This window comes from Hemibagrus wyckioides, linkage group LG11 (genome assembly GCF_019097595.1).
Source record: "Hemibagrus wyckioides isolate EC202008001 linkage group LG11, SWU_Hwy_1.0, whole genome shotgun sequence".
NCBI lineage: Eukaryota > Metazoa > Chordata > Actinopteri > Siluriformes > Bagridae > Hemibagrus > Hemibagrus wyckioides.
Genome location: NC_080720.1, coordinates 10127341 through 10151534, shown reverse-complemented (window position 1 = coordinate 10151534; position 24194 = coordinate 10127341). Strand labels below are relative to the sequence as shown.

Below are 24194 nucleotides of genomic sequence, written 5' to 3'. Positions count from 1 at the left end.
TTCCCTATTAATCACAATACACTCTATAATAGTCACATTCCCTATTAATCACAATACACTCTATAATAGTCACATTCCCTATTAATCACAATACACTCTATAATAGTCACATTCCCTATTAATCACAATACACTCTATAATAGTCACAATCCCTAATCACAATACACTCTATAATAGTCACAATCCATATTAATCACAATACACTCTATAATAGTCACATTCCCTATTAATCACAATACACTCTATAATAGTCACATTCCCTATTAATCACAATACACTCTATAATAGTCACATTCCCTATTAATCACAATACACTCTATAATAGTCACAATCCCTAATCACAATACACTCTATAATAGTCACAATCCCTAATCACAATACACTCTATAATAGTCACATTCCCTATTAATCACAATACACTCTATAATAGTCACATTCCCTATTAATCACAATACACTCTATAATAGTCACATTCCCTATTAATCACAATACACTCTATAATAGTCACATTCCCTATTAATCACAATACACTCTATAATAGTCACAATCCCTAATCACAATACACTCTATAATAGTCACAATCCATATTAATCACAATACACTCTATAATAGTCACATTCCCTATTAATCACAATACACTCTATAATAGTCACATTCCCTATTAATCACAATACACTCTATAATAGTCACATTCCCTATTAATCACAATACACTCTATAATAGTCACATTCCCTATTAATCACAATACACTCTATAATAGTCACATTCCCTATTAATCACAATACACTCTATAATAGTCACATCCCCTATTAATCACACTCTATAATAGTCACATTCCCTATTAATCACAATACACTCTATAATAGTCACATTCCCTATTAATCACAATACACTCTATAATAGTCACATTCCCTATTAATCACAATACACTCTATAATAGTCACATTCCCTATTAATCACAATACACTCTATAATAGTCACATTCCCTATTAATCACAATACACTCTATAATAGTCACAATCCCTAATCACAATACACTCTATAATAGTCACATTCCCTATTAATCACAATACACTCTATAATAGTCACATTCCCTATTAATCACAATACACTCTATAATAGTCACATTCCCTATTAATCACAATACACTCTATAATAGTCACATTCCCTATTAATCACAATACACTCTATAATAGTCACATCCCCTATTAATCACACTCTATAATAGTCACATTCCCTATTAATCACAATACACTCTATAATAGTCACATCCCCTATTAATCACAATACACTCTATAATAGTCACAATCCCTAATCACAATACACTCTATAATAGTCACATTCCCTATTAATCACAATACACTCTATAATAGTCACATCCCCTATTAATCACAATACACTCTATAATAGTCACAATCCCTAATCACAATACACTCTATAATAGTCACATTCCCTATTAATCACAATACACTCTATAATAGTCACAATCCCTAATCACAATACACTCTATAATAGTCACATTCCCTATTAATCACAATACACTCTATAATAGTCACATTCCCTATTAATCACAATACACTCTATAATAGTCACATCCCCTATTAATCACACTCTATAATAGTCACATTCCCTATTAATCACAATACACTCTATAATAGTCACATCCCCTATTAATCACACTCTATAATAGTCACATTCCCTATTAATCACAATACACTCTATAATAGTCACATTCCCTATTAATCACAATACACTCTATAATAGTCACATTCCCTATTAATCACAATACACTCTATAATAGTCACATTCCCTATTAATCACAATACACTCTATAATAGTCACATTCCCTATTAATCACAATACACTCTATAATAGTCACATTCCCTATTAATCACAATACACTCTATAATAGTCACATTCCCTATTAATCACAATACACTCTATAATAGTCACATTCCCTATTAATCACAATACACTCTATAATAGTCACATTCCCTATTAATCACAATACACTCTATAATAGTCACATTCCCTATTAATCACAATACACTCTATAATAGTCACATTCCCTATTAATCACAATACACTCTATAATAGTCACATTCCCTATTAATCACAATACACTCTATAATAGTCACATTCCCTATTAATCACAATACACTCTATAATAGTCACATTCCCTATTAATCACAATACACTCTATAATAGTCACATTCCCTATTAATCACAATACACTCTATAATAGTCACATTCCCTATTAATCACAATACACTCTATAATAATCACATTCCCTATTAATCACAATACACTCTATAATAGTCACATTCCCTATTAATCACAATACACTCTATAATAGTCACATTCCCTATTAATCACAATACACTCTATAATAGTCACATTCCCTATTAATCACAATACACTCTATAATAGTCACATTCCCTATTAATCACAATACACTCTATAATAGTCACATTCCCTATTAATCACAATACACTCTATAATAGTCACATCCCATATTAATCACACTCTATAATAGTCACAATCCATATTAATCACAATACACTCTATAATAGTCACATCCCCTATTAATCACACTCTATAATAGTCACATTCCCTATTAATCACAATACACTCTATAATAGTCACATTCCCTATTAATCACAATACACTCTATAATAGTCACATTCCCTATTAATCACAATACACTCTATAATAGTCACATTCCCTATTAATCACAATACACTCTATAATAGTCACATTCCCTATTAATCACAATACACTCTATAATAGTCACATTCCCTATTAATCACAATACACTCTATAATAGTCACATTCCCTATTAATCACAATACACTCTATAATAGTCACATCCCCTATTAATCACAATACACTCTATAATAGTCACATTCCCTATTAATCACAATACACTCTATAATAGTCACAATCCCTAATCACAATACACTCTGTAATAGTCACATTCCCTATTAATCACAATACACTCTATAATAGTCACATCCCCTATTAATCACAATACACTCTATAATAATCACATTCCCTATTAATCACAATACACTCTATAATAATCACATTCCCTATTAATCACAATACACTCTATAATAGTCACATTCCCTATTAATCACAATACACTCTATAATAGTCACAATCCCTAATCACAATACACTCTATAATAGTCACATCCCATATTAATCACAATACACTCTATAATAGTCACATTCCCTATTAATCACAATACACTCTATAATAGTCACATTCCCTATTAATCACAATACACTCTATAATAGTCACATTCCCTATTAATCACAATACACTCTATAATAGTCACAATCCCTAATCACAATACACTCTATAATAGTCACATTCCCTATTAATCACAATACACTCTATAATAGTCACATCCCCTATTAATCACAATACACTCTATAATAGTCACATTCCCTATTAATCACAATACACTCTATAATAGTCACATTCCCTATTAATCACAATACACTCTATAATAGTCACATTCCCTATTAATCACAATACACTCTATAATAGTCACATCCCCTATTAATCACAATACACTCTATAATAGTCACATTCCCTATTAATCACAATACACTCTATAATAGTCACATTCCCTATTAATCACAATACACTCTATAATAGTCACATTCCCTATTAATCACAATACACTCTATAATAGTCACATCCCCTATTAATCACAATACACTCTATAATAGTCACAATCCATATTAATCACAATACACTCTATAATAGTCACATTCCCTATTAATCACAATACACTCTATAATAGTCACATCCCCTATTAATCACAATACACTCTGTAATAATCACATTCCATATTAATCACAATACACTTTATAATAGTCACATTCCATATTAATCACACTCTATAATAATCACATTCCCTATTAATCACAATACACTCTATAATAGTCACATTCCCTATTAATCACAATACACTCTATAATAATCACATCCCCTATTAATCACAATATACTCTACAATAATCACATTCCCTATTAATCACAATACACTCTATAATAGTCACAATCCATATTAATCACAATACACTCTATAATAGTCACATTCCCTATTAATCACAATACACTCTATAATAGTCACATCCCCTATTAATCACAATACACTCTATAATAGTCAAATTCCCTATTAATCACAATACACTCTATAATAGTCACAATCCATATTAATCACAATACACTCTATAATAGTCACATCCCCTATTAATCACAATACACTCTATAATAGTCAAATTCCCTATTAATCACAATACACTCTATAATAGTCACATCCCCTATTAATCACAATACACTCTATAATAGTCACATCCCCTATTAATCACAATACACTTTATAATAGTCAAATTCCCTATTAATCACAATACACTCTATAATAGTCAAATTCCCTATTAATCACAATACACTCTATAATAGTCACATCCCCTATTAATCACAATACACTCTATAATAGTCACATTCCCTATTAATCACAATACACTCTATAATAGTCACATCCCCTATTAATCACAATACACTCTATAATAGTCAAATTCCCTATTAATCACAATACACTCTATAATAGTCACAATCCATATTAATCACAATACACTCTATAATAGTCACATCCCCTATTAATCACAATACACTCTATAATAGTCAAATTCCCTATTAATCACAATACACTCTATAATAGTCACATCCCCTATTAATCACAATACACTCTATAATAGTCACATCCCATATTAATCACACTCTATAATAGTCACAATCCATATTAATCACAATACACTCTATAATAGTCACATCCCCTATTAATCACAATACACTCTATAATAGTCACATCCCCTATTAATCACAATACACTCTATAATAGTCAAATTCCCTATTAATCACAATACACTCTATAATAGTCACATCCCCTATTAATCACAATACACTCTATAATAGTCACATCCCATATTAATCACACTCTATAATAGTCACAATCCATATTAATCACAATACACTCTATAATAGTCACATCCCCTATTAATCACACTCTATAATAGTCACAATCCATATTAATCACAATACACTCTGTAATAATCACATTCCCTATTAATCACAATACACTTTATAATAGTCACATTCCATATTAATCACACTCTATAATAATCACATTCCCTATTAATCACAATACACTCTATAATAGTCACATTCCCTATTAATCACAATACACTCTATAATAATCACATCCCCTATTAATCACAATATACTCTACAATAATCACATTCCCTATTAATCACAATACACTCTATAATAGTCACATTCCCTATTAATCACAATACACTCTATAATAGTCACATTCCCTATTAATCACAATACACTCTATAAGTCAAGTCTCCTATTAATCACAATACACTTTATAATAATCATTTTAGTCACATTTTTGATGTTAATCACGATACACTTTACATTAGTCATGTCTCATATTAGCCACATTACATGCTATATTAGTCACATCTCATATTAATCACAATATATCCTATATTAGTCACAATTAGTACTCAATTTGTCAGTAGACAGGGCTTTATTCACTGGTAAGAAATTTGATGTTTTATTCGAATGCAGCGTTGTTTACATGGATCACGCACCTCTACAGCTTTTTGTTTTTTATTTCAATGCAAATTAAATACTACTACTTCATAGTTGTGTCACCTTATCATTTCTATAATTGGTGATCAATAGTCATAGCGTACTTGCGGCGGCATCATTTCTGTTTCTAAGACTTGTTGCGTAGCATCAGACACAAAAAAAAAAATACAACCCTGTGCCTTATGTGCAGTTTTGGGTTTCTAAAGGAAGCAAGCAAATCACAACATTGGCAGGAGACTCTGTGACATGACTGCATTGTGGAGTAATTTGGATAATTAGGCAAGCTAACACAGTTCTTTTGTCACTGATATCAGTATTCATATTGGTGTATTTCGTGTAATGATGTTTAAAGGACATAATGTACTCATGTAAGACCCGGGGTTATGAGAAAAAGGCTTGTTGTGTGGTTAAGCACATACTGTAGAAGAAGTGTGCTGCTGACTCCTTCAGTCTTTCCTGAATACCACTGAAATGTTACGGATGTAATCCCTCGTTGTTCTGTGGTCATCGTACTAATGCTGCTGGTCTGTGTCGGTATTCAGAACTAATGTATTGGAGCTCAGTTGTGTTTATGTGTTCTGGGACATTTTTTTCCCTCCCTGTTCACCTTCAGGATCACACAATGTGTTTTATTTTAATGACAGTACACTATATTAGGCACAATACAGTTTATATTTGTCACAACACACTATACCTGTCCCAGAGGAAGGCAGGACTATTTGCCTGTGGGCAATTATGTATATCTGTCTGTTCTGATCTTCTGATGTATCTGTCTTCCTTCTGCTCTTTCCTACACGGCTACAGCAAACAGGAGAGGTAAGTCTCTCTCTCTCTCTCTCTCTCTCTCATGATCCCTCTCTGTCTCTAATCCACAGTGTTTCACTCTCTCAATCCTCCTTTCTTTCTGTCCTCCAATCTCACACTGATTCACTCTCTCAATCTCACTTCCCCAGTGCCACATGCATACTCCGCTCCTCCCCTCTCTCACTTCTCCAATCTCAATCTTATCTTATCCACTCTCCTCATTCTTCAATGCTCTTATTGTCCCATTCCTCCCCTCTCTCACACGTATCCATTCTCTCACACTCTCCTTCCTCCATTGTTCTACTTATCCACTGTGTCAGCTCTCTCCCCTCTCACTCTTCCACCTTCTCAGTCATCCGTTCCCTCACTACGTCACTTCTCCACACGTGTATATCAGTGTGTACTATTTGAGTCCTACTGTATATGTGTGTACCTGTTTGTGTACACATTTTTGTTTGCATGTTATACACAATAGGTGTGTATGGGTGTAAATGAAACTCTGCCGTTCTCAACCCGTGTGCATTTGTTTTCGTTATGGCATAAAATGTATGTGAGTGTGTAGAGTTGTGCTCTAATTAGTCCCCTTGCTGTGGGTTGTGTGTGTGTGTGTGTGTGTGTGTGTGTACGTAAACGTGTACGTATGTGTATGTGTGTGTAGGAAGCGAGCATCTCCCTCAGTGAAGGATGAACACACAGCCGGAGTGAAGGACCATCTGCTGGCCCACTCGTCTGATCCCGTAGAGATGAGGAGACTAAACTACCAAACTCAGGGTACTACACACACACATACACACACACACACACACACATTTTTGTGGATAAACCACCAACAGATGTGTTGTGCACACACAGATATACTGAGTAAATATATAACCTATAGATGCACATGTTAGAGCCATATGTAGATGACTCCACTCCTGCTAAAGTACAAACTCTATACCAACTGAATAAAGTAAAATAAATTATCCAGTCTAATAAGTATACGTATCAAGCTAATGTGTGCAGAGAAAACTAGCTAGCTAACTAAAGTAATGACACTTCAAGTGTCACTAGATAAAACATACAAAATCTATCAACAGTTTACAGAGACACTTCCAAATGAAATATCTCAGTACACGGATGTAAGAAATGGAAGCATCAGTATAGGGAAACTTGCTCGAATGCAGTTTTGTGATATTGACCGTGGAAACTGACCATGTATCAAAGGTCAGATTTTCCTTATACCTAATCTCTACTACTGAAGCATGTGTTCAGATGACATGCTGATAGATTGATCGAATATGGCTCAGGTTTTGCATAAACTTGTGGAGTCCATGTGGAAATAATGCAAGATTGAAGCATTGTCATGAACGGTCACAGACGGTTTTGACCCCGCTGTGCCTATACAAATGGGTTCAGTCAAGCATATTAGTGTGACAACATGAGAACATAAAACACTGAACACTGATTTTGATGCCTAAAGTATGAATTCCATCTTCAGTTGGATCACCGAAAGCTGAGTTCATCTTCCTCAACTTTCTCCTCTTTTCTTACCTCTCCTCTCTTTTTCTAAATCTAAGCAGTGTGTGGGGTTCTTCATGGCTGTTACATTTCCTTCCCCCATTCTTTTCTCCGCAGGTTCCAGTGACCCAAGTTGTCCAGACACTCCAAGTTAGTGTCCATCCGTTCTTCCTGTGTCACTTACACTTTTGTCTCATGCTGTGTTTCAGTATCATTTTTAACATATGCTCATTACCTTCCCCTTCCACTTCTCTTCGCTTAAATCCCTGAGGCCATTTCCATTACTTTGGCAGCACAAGTGAAGTTTGTAAGATGATGGATCGAGTCCATTCTAGTGTAGCAGAAGATAGTTGTGCAATCTGATAAAATATAAATAAATAAATATATTTAAACAACAACAATAATAATAATAATAATAATAATAATAATAATAATAACAAGATATTTGTATTAAGGAATTGTTTCTATGACAAAGTGATAAATATTTCTTTGATAGCTAACTGATAAATCCTCCAAATAGGATTCAGAAAAATTCCTGCTGGAAATGAAAAGCTCAAAAGACACAAGAACAATGAGACAGATGTGAAGAGTACATACAGAAAAAAGAGACAAGATGTGAATGTGATGATGTGTGCAAACTAGGGCAATATTATATTTTAGAGTAAAACAAAAACATGGATGAAGCTTAAATACTTACCTCACCTCATTAGCTAAGCAACACATTAGCTAGAAAATCTGCTAGCCGGTTAGCAAGCTGATATTACCATGCATACAATTCAAGGGAAACAGACTGTACAAAATAGTTTCCACTACATCTTACACTGATACTATATTCCTGATTTTAGTCAGAAACTAGTTAATAAACACTGGCATGATGCTGTATATTGTTTAGAGAAAACAACTACAGTCTACGACTCTAGCTAACTAGCAAAAGATTTTTAACCAATGCTTATTTTTATCCACTATTACTGGTTAGCAACCTGTTTATTTTTATCCACTATTACTGGTTAGCAACCTGTTTATTTTTATCCACTATTACTGGTTAGCAACCTGTTTATTTTTAATAACTATTACTGGTTAGTAACCTGTTTATTTTTATCCACTATTACTGGTTAGCAACCTGTTTATTTTTATCCACTATTACTGGTTAGCAACCTGTTTATTTTTAATAACTATTACTGGTTAGTAACCTGTTTATTTTTATCCACTATTACTGGTTAGCAACCTGTTTATTTTTATCCACTATTACTGGTTAGCAACCTGTTTATTTTTATCCACTATTACTGGTTAGCAACCTGTTTATTTTTATCCACTATTACTGGTTAGCAACCTGTTTATTTTTAATAACTATTACTGGTTAGTGACCTGTTTATTTTTAATAACTATTACTGGTTAGCAACCTGTTTATTTTTAATAACTATTACTGGTTAGCAACCTGTTTATTTTTATCCACTATTACTGGTTAGCAACCTGTTTATTTTTAATAACTATTACTGGTTAGCAACCTGTTTATTTTTATCCACTATTACTGGTTAGCAACCTGTTTATTTTTAATAACTATTACTGGTTAGCAACCTGTTTATTTTTATCCACTATTACTGGTTAGTGACCTGTTTATTTTTAATAACTATTACTGGTTAGTGACCTGTTTATTTTTAATAACTATTACTGGTTAGTGACCTGTTTATTTTTAACCACTATTACTGGTTAGTGACCTGTTTATTTTTAATAACTATTACTGGTTAGTGACCTGTTTATTTTTAATAACTATTACTGGTTAGTGACCTGTTTATTTTTAACCACTGTTACTGGTTAGCGACCTGTTTATTTTTAATAACTATTACTGGTTAGTGACCTGTTTATTTTTAACCACTATTACTGGTTAGTGACCTGTTTATTTTTAACCACTGTTACTGGTTAGCGACCTGTTTATTTTTAATAACTATTACTGGTTAGTGACCTGTTTATTTTTAACCACTATTACTGGTTAGTGACCTGTTTATTTTTAACCACTATTACTGGTTAGTGACCTGTTTATTTTTAACCACTGTTACTGGTTAGCGACCTGTTTATTTTTAACCACTATTACTGGTTAGCTACCTGCTTATTTTTAAGCAGCATACTGGTTAGTGACCAGTTTTGTAAGAAACAGACTACGCTAATGGAGACACAAATTGTACAGTTTCCATGCTACTTCACTTTGCTAGCTAATTAGCAAACTAACGCATAAGCACTAGACCTGGTTAGCTTGCTACTTAGTATCTTGATAAATGTACAAAAACAGACCATGTGAATGGACAAAGAAATCACTACACCTCCACTGTTCTTGTAGCCAAGGTTTGGTGTGCTCCTGCTGAAAGTCTGTTACACTCGCACTCTACCTCTTGTGAAGGGTTGGGGCGCTTGTTTGGCACAGGTGCTGGACACTTAAAAGGGTATAGGGGAAGTGGGTAAGGGTATGTTGAAAACATTACTGGAACACAGAGTTACACTTCACTGTCCTGATTTTTCAGCCATTCTCTTTCCCCGGCTGATCATTCGAGCTTTATGTGTCACGCCCCCTACTGGCTGAAGCTTATGTCATCTTGTGTATCATTTGCACAGTTCATAGCGCTTGGTTGGATGGGAAGCAGCTGGATATGGGCTGTATGTTTAAACCAATCCATAAACTGTTGAGAGTGGGGATTCCAACCATTCAATACGTATGCATGCTGTCTATCTATCTATCTATCTATCTATCTATCTATCTATCTATCTATCTATCTATCTATCTATCTATCTTCCTGCTTTCTCAAGCATCACACTCTTGATGTCTTCATCTCTTTGATGAGGTGTGCTTCAGGTTTCAGAGTTTGTGCGTGTGTGGTTGTGTGTGTGTGTGTGTGTGTGTGCAGCACACAGCTTTGCAAACCACCATGCAGCATCGCAGGAGATTACAGATTGCTGATTTGACTGAACTCCCATAATGCCTTGTTTTGTCGTGTCCTGTAGGGATGAGAGAGCACCCACCCATCTCCGTCTGTGACCTGGCCGAACATATTGAGCGGCTCAAAGCCAATGACAACCTCCGCTTCTCTCAGGAATATGAGGTAAATACAAATATTATTAAACTATACAATTGTCTCTGAATAGTTAAAACATCTACCCTATAGACACGTTTATTTAATTATATGAAAGTTTGATCCTGAAGAGAAGAGGCGATCATTGTAAATAAGTGTAACAACCAAAAAAAGTTTTTTTTTCTACTACATTTATCTGTCGTGGAAGCCACTGAGGACACTTCAAATGGTCAGTTAAACACTTGGTGTTTTTGTATGAGAATAAATCAAAACATTGGTAGAAGAAGGGTTCATTTGTATGAAAGGTCCTGTCTCTGTAGTCTGACAGTGAACGCAGACCTCCAAATGCAAGTCACAAAGGGAATAAGACTCACATTGTGAATCAAAGTGACTTTTTTTAAATAGAATGTTTTATCATTTTCAGTAATCTATTGAAAACAAGCTTTTAACAACAGTCATTATCGCAAAGCTGACCCCTAGTAAGTAAGACCCATGACAGTGAGGCAAAAGAAAGAACTCAGACTCCTAAAGTTTATTCTCAGGTCAAAACCTTCCACAGAACTGCAGAAAGGATATCACACTCTCCGGGGTTTGGAAATAATTTATAATCACACTCTTTGGTGTCACCCAAATGAGGATGGGGTTCCCTTTTGAGTCTGGTTCCGCTCAAGGTTTCTTCCTCATACCATCTTTTCCTTGCCTCAGGCTTGTTCAGTGGGGATGATTTTGTCTAACATGTAGGACTTTTTGCACTATGTTTTTTGTTTCTTATGTTCTGTAAGGCTGTTTTGAGACAATGTTCATTGTGCTATACAAATACAATTGAATTGAATTGAATTGAATTGAATTGAATTGAATTGAATTGAATTGAACATTTCTCAAAAATCACATAATCAGATCAAGTGGACAGAGATGAAACTTTTTTCCATCTTTATACTAAATGATTTTCGGCAACTAATGAAGGAAACCAGTTGCAGTTTTTGAGTGTGAGCAATTTTATCAAGTGTGTGCAAAAAATGTAATTTGCACTCTAACGTTATTAACTACTCCCACATGCCTGTGAGGAGGCTGCGGTATGTTTAAGAGACACCCGTACTCGTACCCGCATGTTTCTGCCACTGCATCAAAGAATCAGAAGGCTCTGTGAAACAGTGATGGCATTTTCATAGTATCCTTAATTTGAAATTCTTTCTCCTTTCTCTCTTGGATACATTCATTCATTTTTCAGTTACTGCTTTGTCCTGAACTGTGTATTCAGAGTCTGTATGTACTGGAAACCCTGGGCTCTCAATGGGACAGCTTTCTATTACACACACACACACACACACACACACACACAGTCATAGTTACTAACCAGTACAATTATTGGTGGGAGGAAATGGTTTCAGGAGTTAAATATACTGTATTATTCAAACACACAGAATATAGATTTGTATTGGTGCAGTCAGAAAGAGTATAAAAGAGTTTGCTCAGTAATTTATTCCTGGTATGAGTAATATTCCTACGTCATGAAATTCAGTGGGAAAGCTTAAACGCCCACTCGTAGTCTCATTCTGCTTCGTCTCTTCCTCTTTGGCTTTTTTAAGTAGTACATTTTTTTAAATTAATCACAGATGTTTCAAGACAGAGATCTATAAATTCAAAGCTTTTAATATAAAATGCCAAAATCGTCTTATCTGACTAAGCTTCCACAGAGCTTCTGCTTCTCTCCTAAAGAAATGTAATATAACCGTCTTCAACCTGAGGGCTTGAGGGATTCAAAATTGCATTTATATGACCATTTCATTGACAGTGACGTATTCTGAACAACAATCTAGGGCTACTGAGGTGACTGTTTTGATATACTGAAGAAATATAAAAAAGTAAAGAATATAAAGAGCTGCCAATAAAATTCATTCCTTCAGTCAGTTTGTGGAGGGTTTTTTTTTTTTTATATGACTGTTAAGACTGAGAAACAGTAGTTGCTTAATATATTACAGGCTAGCCCATTTTCTATACTTCGCATAAACCTAAAGCAGCAGTCTTTATTTGTCACATCTACGTTAAATTCTTTACTTCGCTTGCTAAAGTTAGCAGGCTATGTCTAGTTAGCTAATAACAACCCATTTTGTACGTTATGTATTTCGAATAAGGCCTAATGCTAATCTTAGTAAGCTTTAATCCGACATCCTTACACAAGTTAAGCGGTTGATGAGTGACATTAGATTCACTAAATGCTCATCAAAGTGAGTATTACGCAGAATTACAGCAGCAGCAGCCTCTCCCAGATCCTAGAGTTTGCTAGCTCTGTATGTTGTAAAATTGGGAACGTCCTCAATTGAATAATGAAAACTATCACTGATTTAAGCTAAACAGTGTACATTTATTTGGGAAGATAAAGAAGATTTATGGGGGCTATATCTCCCTATAACCGGCCTAGCATGCTCCTAAAGTGGTATAAAATATGAGTATGTACAGAGGCTCCAGAAAGTTTACTTCAGAAAAATCCAGAGTGTGCATTTATGCAACAGGGGAGAAGCTATTTCGGGCACTGCAATATTAGAGGACAAGAATGCTGTCACAAGATAACTGTGTGACAAGACACAATTTCCTCTCATCATGGGTTTGGAGGCTTCTTGGTATATAAAAGCTTGAAATTATGGCTCACAGTGACTCCATCTGTAGCTCAGCAGGTTGCGATGGGCATACTCTAACTCACCCCAGTGCTACAAAACCTTAAATTACGACCATGGGAATATATATATATATATATATATATATATATATATATATATATATATATAGATAGATAGATAGATAAATAGATAGATAGATAGATAGATAGATAGATAGATAGATAGATAGATAGATAGATAGATAGTGTGTTGTATGCGTGTGTGGATTTTGGAGTTTTTTGTTATTCTTTTCTGAGAACAGTGTCAATATAAACACTACACAAGGGGAGCCTTCTAATAAGCACCTTCACATCCGAGCTCAGATCCCTGATGAAACAATTTAAATGAATAATTCATTGCAACACAGGGTTGATACAAATATGGAGGAAACTTCCCGTTGGTAAATAAAATAAGGGTGCCAGTTGGATGTAAAAAACGTTTCCTGAGCCAGAGTTTCTTCATTCCTGCCCCCAATGAGAGTAGAAAAAAAGAGCTGGTGGGAATTATGATCCACACAGTGTATTTAAGCGTTTTTAAAAGAGCAGTAGAAAGTGGGTGAGATTTAAAAGCAGTATTATGGTCCAAGCCAAAAGCTTAATCATAAGTGTTTCGTAATCTGAATGAGCAGACATACAGTTACTTGCTATTTTATTGGATGTTGCTAGCTGGACCGCAATACATGATGGTTATTAAGTAAGGAAAGCCAAATCTTGAGATGGGTGTGAGTTGACCGTTCACTCTAAACAAGATCTAGGAAGCAGTCTGAAATAAACCTGGACAAGTCATTACTATTACAGTATCATTTCATAATTTTTTCTTTTCAAATGCATAACATTTTTATAGATGTCAAAGAGCATCTCTTTAAGAGTGTCCAGTGTTTAATCACTGCCATGTAACATTCTAACTGACTGTCTAAAAACCTGTGTGTTAAACATATATCCACAGAGAATGAATTTAGCATGTGTTCTAAATTAAATTAAGCCTCATTGAACTCTTAACTGAATTGAAAGATTCAAAAAAGAATTGCTCCCTGTTTTTCCATTAAGGGAGCAAAATAAACTCAGCTGAGGAACAATTTTAATGGGAAAATGGATTGCAGCTCTATTTTCAACTGTTTTCTAGTTGATACAGGTCCATGGAGGTCCTGTAACTATATAGCCTGGGAAATGAAAGGAAAGGAACCTACTAAACACTTAGGTTATTGTTCATGTTGTGTTGTCCGGTGTAGAGTGATGAGCTCCTGGTTATGTATTTCTCATTGGCTAGGATCACTCTAGTGAGAGCATTGTGGCACCTGGTGCATAAGGGTATGGAGGAAGACTCAGGTGGTAGGCAGAATTGCGGCAGAGCTCGAGACTCAGTTTTATTTCTGCACAGCTTTTCAGCAGACTTTCAAAAACTGAGAAAAAAAAACCCCCTCAAAAGTAGCCATCACTCGCTCAGGGCTTTCACGTCATTCATGGTTAAGATCACAGTCCGTGCATGGGCATGTGTGTGTGTGAGTGTGTGTCTGTGTCTGTGTGTGTGTGTGTGTGAGTGTGTGCTCTGCTTTCTTTGCCACTCTCTCTCTCTCCGGCTCACGTCAGTCACTGAAACCACAAAGAGATACACATAAGTAGGCTGGCGATAATAAGACACAGATGGATTCATCACGCATAACCCTGCCCTCTGCCGCAAGCACCTCTGTGCATGTTCTCTAGGTCATGCTTGGTTATGACAGCAATATGGCATCTCCTTTACGTGTTATTAGCTTGTTTTCCCCTTGGGGAAACATAACACTTAAATTAGCATGCTGCCTCCTGGTGGACCCAAAGGGCAAACAGCTTTTCTATTAGTATTCCTTCCTAGCACACTTGCTAGTAGAGGTTTAGTGTTGTTATAGAGAGCTGCGAAGACTGATTCCACATAAATGTGTTCACTTTTGACAGTTTTATTTGTGATGAAATCTAAGAAAGGTGCGGGGAAGGATATCTCAGCACTTTTTTTTTTTTTTACTGGATCTCTTGGGGAGGAAGTGAGTAAATAATAAGTTTAGACAACACAGTACAGTAATATTCAGAATACAGTCATTTTTATTATTAGCTAAAAATAAACTTAAGCTGATTTCAGGATGAGTCAGAGTTTTGAAACTTTCACTGGTACACTCACCAAGCATAAACACAACAGAATAGCCAATGGAAAAATAAGAGAATGTGTGTGTGGGGGGGGGGGGTCCACCATCTAGCTATTTGGACTTGATCAAGGGAATGAAGGAGAAATGAGGACATGCTACATTAAATTGAAAGGATTGGGAATGGGTAAAAATTTGAAGGGTGGGAGAATAGAGAGGGATGGAACAATCTGGAATAAGTATATTCATAGTTATATGAATAAAAGGGTTTGGGCAATGGTAAGAACAGCGGGTGAAAATGATAGGTAATGAGACAAAAGGAAGAGATGGAATCTGAAGAGATGAATATTTGGAGAGAAATGGGAAGAATAGAAGAATGGAGGAATTGGAAATTGAGAGAGATAGGGGGAGGATAAGGGAATGTATAGAAATGAAGAGGTCAGTGATAGATTGGAATGGAGTGGAGGGATGGAGGAATGTGGCGGTTTAAAAGCTGGAATAATGGTGAGATGAGGAATAGCAGATGAAGAGATGGAGGAAGGGGGATGGAGAATGAAGTGAGCAGAAGGCATGAACGAATAGGAAATGTAAATGAACAGTTGAATGGATGGCGAATGGGTGCAGGATGAAAGGGAGAAGTAATACAGATTGGGATGCTGGAGGGATACAAAAGATGAAGGAATGAGAAGGAATGGCAATGGGGAGAATGGAGAGATGGAATGTTGGTCAGTGGGGGCAGATTAATGGATTAGAAATAAGGACAGGTTGAAAGAGGAAAGGATGTGGGGATGTGGCAGTGAAGGGATTAAAAGATATAAGAGTGCATGAGATAAAAGGATAGGGATTGCAGAAGACTAAAGGGGTAAAAACATGGAACAGGGAACGGGTTAATAATAGGTTAAGAAATGGACATGGTAATGGGGAAATGGAGAGACTTAAAGATGAGGAATGGAGAAAATTCTCTCACACTTCAACTCGGGAAGTTGAATCAGGTGTATTTGAGAAGAGGAATAAAACTAAAATGTACAAATGTGCAAAATCCAACAGAGAGAAATTGGAAAATTGAGAAAATTAAATGAAAGGAGAAAATGGAGGGATGAAAGGCTGAGGGGTAGAGGAGAAATAGAGAGGGAGAAAGACAAATCCATTAGCAATAATGGGTGTGATTTGTCAATGTGAAATGCAGGAAGCTGTATCTAACGGGCTGTTAAATAAGATATGCAGCTCCTCCTCTCTCAAACGCTGGCATTATATCAGACAAGACATACCACTCAGGGCAGCACAGAGAGGGAGCTCGAGAGAGCTAAATGTGGAGGTGGCCTAGGGGAGATGAGCATAAAGGAAAAACACCCAGTGTTTACAGAGATGTTGCTGATAGGATGTTGGGTTTTTATGGTGTTGGATGTGATCCTGTAAGCATTAAAAGGAGATGGTGTATCAGTTGGTATAATAGTAAAGTCATTAGCAAAGTCAAAAACACAATGGACTATAAAATGGAGGTAATGCATCAGTTGAAGTCCAAAGACCCCTTACATACACAAACAAAGCAAGGGGTTTTGGGGGGGGGTCTTTTTTTTGTAATTGCAGGATCCAATCAACATCCCATTAACCATAGCTGTGCTGTGATCGTTTCGCTAATTACTCTTTTTGAATGAAAACGAATAAAAGTAATCTGGATTCATCCGCCTTTAGTACTGTTTCTATTTTATGTGTGTAATCAGTCATGTTTCCTCCAACACTCATAATCTAGGATTTAATTAAACTTTATTGTCTTTCTACAGGTGTAATAAAATGCTTTTTTTGTTGTTTTTTACCAACTCAGGTAAAAATAAATGCGTGCATAACTGGATAGGGGAGGAATAAATCATTACTATTTCTACAGCGGTGTACTAAAAGCAGCTTTATGGCAATATCTATTGTTACGAGTGCCTGACAAATAAAATAGAATTGAATTGAGCAAGTGGAATTCCTGTAATAATGAAATATCTCACCGCTGATAACTGATAGTTGGACTGCTTATCAAATACTAAAGCATAGTACGCCGAATGCTTATCAAAGCTTGCACTTCTTAAGGATATGGATGTAGATTTTAATATTGGTTGGTATATGATTTGGAAAAATTATATGGGTTCAGTGGATTGTTAAAAGATTCTTATTCTTCTAATATACGGGGGTTAAGAAGTACTGATATCTTCTAACTTAAATTAAAGGTGCAACCAAAGAACCCTTAAGGGTTGTGTGTTTTACAAGGCTTAAATTACAAAGCGTATATCCAGAGCATTCTTGCTCTGCTTTTATGCAGTCCTGTAGTGTGTCGCTAAAGCACAACAACCAGCTCAGGTTTTCAGCCTCAAGGCAACGAGCATGTCTGTCGTTATGTTCACTGCTAGGTCACTGTCATAGTTCTTCCATGGTGGAATGAACCTGGCCCTTCACTCCAAATGCATCAGTGTCTCACTTCCTTCAGCAAAAGTCAAAACATCTGTCTTTTCAGAAAAATATCCATTGTATTTTATGCATTGCTCTGTATCATTGTGTCTGTCATTTCTGTAGTAGTGCCAAATGTCTGTTATTGTAAAAAACATGAGTATGCTCGACAAGATCATAAATGATGAAGGCATGTTTATTCTTAATAGTGATTTAGGCTCACGGCTAAACTTACTGACCAATACACACATGGACAGTTTGGCATCTGATTAATGAACAAATATTTCAAACCTTACATGTTCATTTTGTATGTGTGTGTATTATGTATTATGTTCGCCGAGTATGCAGTTCAGTGCGTTCTTGTTTATTGTAAGTAAAGATCATGCAAAATGCAATTCCTTGGGGCAAAAACAGTTCGGTCAATCAATGGAAAGGCTCAAGCGTTAGTGAAGTGGTGCAGCTGTAAACAAGAATCACATTATGTTGAGATAATGGATGAGTTCAATGTGTACAGCAGTGTAATGAGGTAGAGGCTCAGGGTTTGGTGTGTATGTGACAGTCTAGTGTTAGTTTGTGTACTTTCATGGAGGTCTTGCAAGCTCCCACCATCCCCTAGGTGTGTTCAGGCGTGGGAAGCCTAACCGCCTGAAGATAGAAGTTGTTCTTATTCTAAAAGTATGGACTGGATGCAACAGGAATACTTTCCAGCCTGCAGCAGATGAAACATAATGTGGCTTCAGTGTGCGAGGTCCAGCACAGCCAGTGCAGTGCTAATGAGCTCCTTAGATGCAGTTAAAAAAAAAAAAAAGTCAAATAAAGAACCCCACTGACTCACTGGTGCAGAACTTCACTTCTCTTGTCACCTCATTACTGTACCTCGAACACTCCGCAAAAAGCATTTTCACTCCATGTGTTATGCTTGAAATATAATCAACTGTGATGCTGCCTGAAGCGAAGAAAAGTTACTGGTTATTACCCTGAAGTGAATTATTTTCCTTATAAATTATTATAATTATGATTTAAAAAGAACAGGAAACCAAGAAAGTTGCCAAGAGACTGCTAAACCTTTTGAACTAAAAGCCTCCCACATCAGAAGATAAACGGCTACGAAAGAGCTGACACTGGAGACTCCTTTAAAAATAATGCTAAATGAACTTCTCCACACCTACATTATCAAAGATGACACATTTGTGGAGCATCCATTTTAACAGTCTCATGTGTTAGATAACATATTAAACATTTTAGAGGTATGCTGTTTTCGAAGTTAACTAACACCTACTGATCAAATGGATTTAATGACTGAATAGCGCTAAATAACAGTGGTATTAGCTAAATTGTTTTGTATAGTATATACTGAATACATCTTTTCTCTGTCTATCTATCTATCTATCTATCTATCTATCTATCTATCTATCTATCTATCTATCTATCTATCTATCTATCTATCTATCTATCTATCTATCTATCTATCTGTGCCAGAACTAATGCCAGGTACATTTGTGTAACTACGCACAATTATGGCTTCATAACTGAAATATAATGACTTAGCATATAATGGCTTAGCATGTATGATTTTGCAGGAATTACCCAATCATCTCTTTTAATATGAGAGAATTCAAGCTTTGGACAAGTTTTGTAGCACTCTTGATAACTCTTGATCATATGCTGTTTATCTGCACTCATCTGTAGGTAACACACACATGACTTAGACATAAACCTTTTTAATTATTAATTAGTTTTGATTTTATGAAATTTGTGTTTAGTATACTTTGCTAGGTTTCGGTAGATTTGTGTAGTTTTATATTTCTATATATTAATATTTGCTAGGTTTGTAGTTTAGGTTCTCTTCTAAGTTGAAACACATTAAACCTCGATATTTATCAAATCCAATTATTACCATATTTAAGCCACTACTTATTTCTTTACCCTGTAATTTCCTCCTTTTTGAGTCCATCATTTTATCAGGTCATGTTTTCTTTTTCTTTTTTTCTTTTTAATGTTATAGTCAAACTATTTTTATTGTTTAATATCACTGTGTATATTACCATTAACATTGCCTTTTTTTTTCTCTTATATGGGTATTCATCCAACAAAGCCTTGGGAGCTGTGTTTTAATACAATAGATGCTCTACTGATGGTTATTATTATCATAACTATTAATCTTATGATTGTATGATGCCACATAAGCAGATTAGTCTTTTGCTAACATGACTGTCAGAGGAAGGTTTTTAAATGCCAAGTGTAAAGCAAGGTAAAACTACAGAACATTTTTCATCCCTCTCTTCCCAGTCAATTGATCCTGGGCAGCAGTTCACCTGGGAACACTCCAACCTCGAAGTGAACAAGCCAAAAAACCGCTACGCTAATGTCATCGCCTACGATCACTCCAGAGTTGTTCTGTCACCCATCGATGGTTTGTACCTTGAGGGTTTTTATCACCCGTGTGTGTGTGTGTGTGTGTGTGTGTGAGAGAGAGAGAGAGAAAGAGAGAGAGAGAGAGTAATGAATAGGGAATTGAATGATGGAGAGAGTGATCACTAACTGACTGTGATATACTAAGTAAAATAGTAAATCAGTCAGTGATGTATATGTATAAATGGTCAAGAGATAGTGTTGGAATGATGGTAGCAAGGGTAAGACCAATTTAGTAATTGGTTATTGAGTGACTGAGTAAGTTATTAAGTCAATTCAAGGAACTTTTATTGTCATTTCAACCATATAGAGCTGCTGCAGTACACAGTGTAAAGAAACAATGTTCCTACCAGTGTTACATAAAATACAGAGCTATATAAAGCAACACAGATCGAAGTACACTACACTACACTACACTGATAACATGACAATAAGAAACAAGTCACAAACTGGAGCATCCATCCATCACAAACTCAAACCTGTGATCAGATTTCAGATTGATGAATACTTTCTTAATTGCATATTTGTGTTAATGTCATAGATCCTGGCGTAGGAGGTCTCATAGTTTATTTATAGTTTAGGTGTATTAAAGTATGTTAAATAATTAATGATTGAATATCGCTGCTGAATATTATTTTAAATAAAATATGCTCCAAAATTCCCTTTTATAATACAGCAATTTTGATTAAAAAAAATGACACATCGTAGTTTTGTGCCCAGAGTTCCTGGGATACAATCCAATCTACCGCAACCTCGACAGAGCATTTACTAAAGATGGATGAATAAAGGAACATTCATGATTTTCTGATAAGTTCCGGATTGAAATATTTAACAGAGTCGTGGTGTAATGGCTAGAAATGAAGTACCAGTGAGGATTTGTATTGTATTGTATTTCAATGCCATGCGTGTTGAATCTAAATGTCACACCGGTGTGTATGTGTAGCTATACCCGGGAGCGACTACATTAATGCAAACTACATAGACGGATACAGGAAGCAGAATGCCTACATTGCTACACAGGGCCCCCTGCCTGAGACTGTGAGTGATTTCTGGAGGATGCTGTGGGAACAGAGGAGCAGCACCATCGTCATGATGACTCGACTGGAGGAGAAGTCAAGAGTGAGCAAAAAACTTATACATACTTAAACACGAAAACACCAGAAATAACGCTTTTGAACTTCTCCTTCACCTGCAGCTGTTTATTTCTGCCCTCATGTGTATGTGTGCATTTTTCCGTTGCAGGTGAAGTGTGATCAGTACTGGCCGAGTCGAGGGACAGAGACATACGGCATGATTCAGGTCACGCTACTGGACACAGTGGAGCTTGCCACATACAGCGTCAGAACCTTTACTATGTACAAGGTGAACACTAGACTCCTAAATCACTATGAATGAAATTGTAAATCACTTGTGGTCATCTGTACTCAATATAAAGTTTGTGTGGTGTGTGTGTGTGTGTGAGACAGAGCGGATCCAGTGAAAAAAGGGAGGTGAGGCAGTTCCAGTTTATGGTGTGGCCGGATCATGGCGTGCCTGAGTATCCTACTCCCATCCTGGCCTTCATGCGCAGAGTTAAAGCTTGCAACCCGCCAGATGCAGGACCCATGGTGGTGCACTGCAGGTACACACACACACACACACAGAAACTGTTCTGCACTTCTGTACTGTGCTCTATGTTATTCTTATTCTTCCTATTATTATTATTATTATTATTATTATCATTATTATTATTATTATTATTATTATTATTATTATTATTATTATTATTATTATATAACTCTGTATAGTTTATTATTTATTAATGAAGCTATTAGGTTCTCAAATTTTATAGCATAACAGGATAACATAATAAATAGCTAATTTGGTAGAATTATTATCAGAGTTCTGTATTTTGAGCCTCTTAAATGAATGCATTTGGATAAGAGGTAAATGGGGTACAAGAATCTGAGACTACAATGTCATTAAGCAAAGAAAAAAGGATCATACCAAATACTGAGAAACTTTTCAGTTCATATAAATATTTCAAATATTCTAGTCTGCACTCATATTGTTATCAGTAATCTAATTTGTAATTAAATTGTGTTAAAATAGAAGCATTTTAGAAGCGCTGTATCTGTTAAATGAATTTATGCATGGATAAAAAGGACAATATCCTCTCTGGAATATTTTATTTGGAGGAGTTAATAGTTAGATACTCCAGTAACAGCACCTTATTTGTTATTAACAGCAGGTTAAAAGCCTTTAGCAAACAGTCTGGTCCACATTAAACACAGTATTTATTATGTCAGCAGTGATTCCAGCATCAGCTCTGAAATGATCTGGTGTCTGGCTCGATGGCTGCCGGATCACATGGGTGTGTTTGATGAAGGTTGTGTTGTAAACTCAGTGGTTTATGCTATGTTTGACTTAAATCGGATATCACGTTCGACCTACATGCGCTGGAGCTAAAAAGTGTGGGGAAAAAAACATGGCTGCTTCCAGGTTCTTTGTTAGCAAAAATCTAGCAAACTATAATGAGTGAAGTGTATATTTCTCTCCTCAATACAGTGAGCTGTATAGTCACTGTTACTGATTTACCAAACTAATATGCCTATATGTTGATTATTCAGAAGTGAACAAATGCTAGTATATACACCATAAAATCGGCTACTATATTTAGGCGCTGTGAGCAGCCATGTGGACTTGATGCCACATGGTGGTCTTAAGGTAGAACAGACCTTTCCAAGTAGGAATTGAGTGGGGTGTTATAGGTTTTAGATAAAACACAGCTTAGTCGGAGTAGTAGAGGTTGATTTGAAAGAGTTTGCAGGTATGGTGAGGTACCAGTTCTTTACTACGAAGCTGGGTTTCTATTCAGATCTTTCACAATTACAAAACATATATATATTACAGAGAAATCGGCGAGAGAAAATGCAAATGAAGCTGTGTTTCTTTCAACTAGGGTTATGTGAAAATTCCAACGATAATGTGAACATTTAGCAGTTTTTCACCTGTGTGTGAAAGAGTACCAAAACAAGACAAATACTTTTATTATTTTTTTAGTAAAATATGTGTTTTAAAGAAATTCATCCAGATTTCAGAAATGCAAGTACGATGGAAATTGCATATAACTGACTTATGCAGTCCCTCAGCCCTTGTACACACTCTCTGACACACACACATCTGAGTTCATCTGTGTCTTTGTGCCAGTGCGGGCGTGGGCCGGACAGGCTGCTTCATCGTGATCGATGCCATGCTGGAGCGCATGAAGCACGAGCAATCAGTGGACGTGTATGGTCATGTGACCCTGATGCGATCTCAGAGGAACTACATGGTACAGACGGAGGATCAGTATGTCTTCATCCATGACGCGCTACTGGAGGCAGCCGTCTGCGCTCACACCGAGGTCCCAGCACGCAGCCTTTACTCACACCTCCAGAAACTCACAAACACACCTCCAGGGGAGACCGTCACCGCCATGGAGCTGGAGTTCAAGGTCAGTCTAGGATGCAGACAGACACACATTACATACGGATTCAGACACGTTCTGAGTTTTATTATGTATTCTGGC

The 24194-nt window shown here is 35.9% G+C and overlaps 1 protein-coding gene across 9 annotated transcripts in view; it reads left to right on the top strand.

The window, feature by feature from the left end:
- ptprfa (protein tyrosine phosphatase receptor type Fa) overlaps window positions 1-24194 on the top strand; it is a 211210-nt gene that overhangs the window by 177326 nt on the left and 9690 nt on the right. For 6 of the 9 annotated variants that reach the window (XM_058403026.1, XM_058403025.1, XM_058403030.1 and 3 more), the window contains 8 exons: window positions 7141-7253; window positions 8100-8132; window positions 10974-11071; window positions 20522-20645; window positions 21588-21763; window positions 21887-22006; window positions 22111-22265; window positions 23834-24119. In XM_058403026.1, the coding sequence (XP_058259009.1) occupies window positions 7141-7253; window positions 8100-8132; window positions 10974-11071; window positions 20522-20645; window positions 21588-21763; window positions 21887-22006; window positions 22111-22265; window positions 23834-24119 (1105 nt within the window). The remainder of the gene's footprint in view (window positions 1-7140; window positions 7254-8099; window positions 8133-10973; window positions 11072-20521; window positions 20646-21587; window positions 21764-21886; window positions 22007-22110; window positions 22266-23833; window positions 24120-24194) is intronic. The other 3 variants (XM_058403028.1, XM_058403033.1, XM_058403029.1) reach the window with 1 other exon arrangement.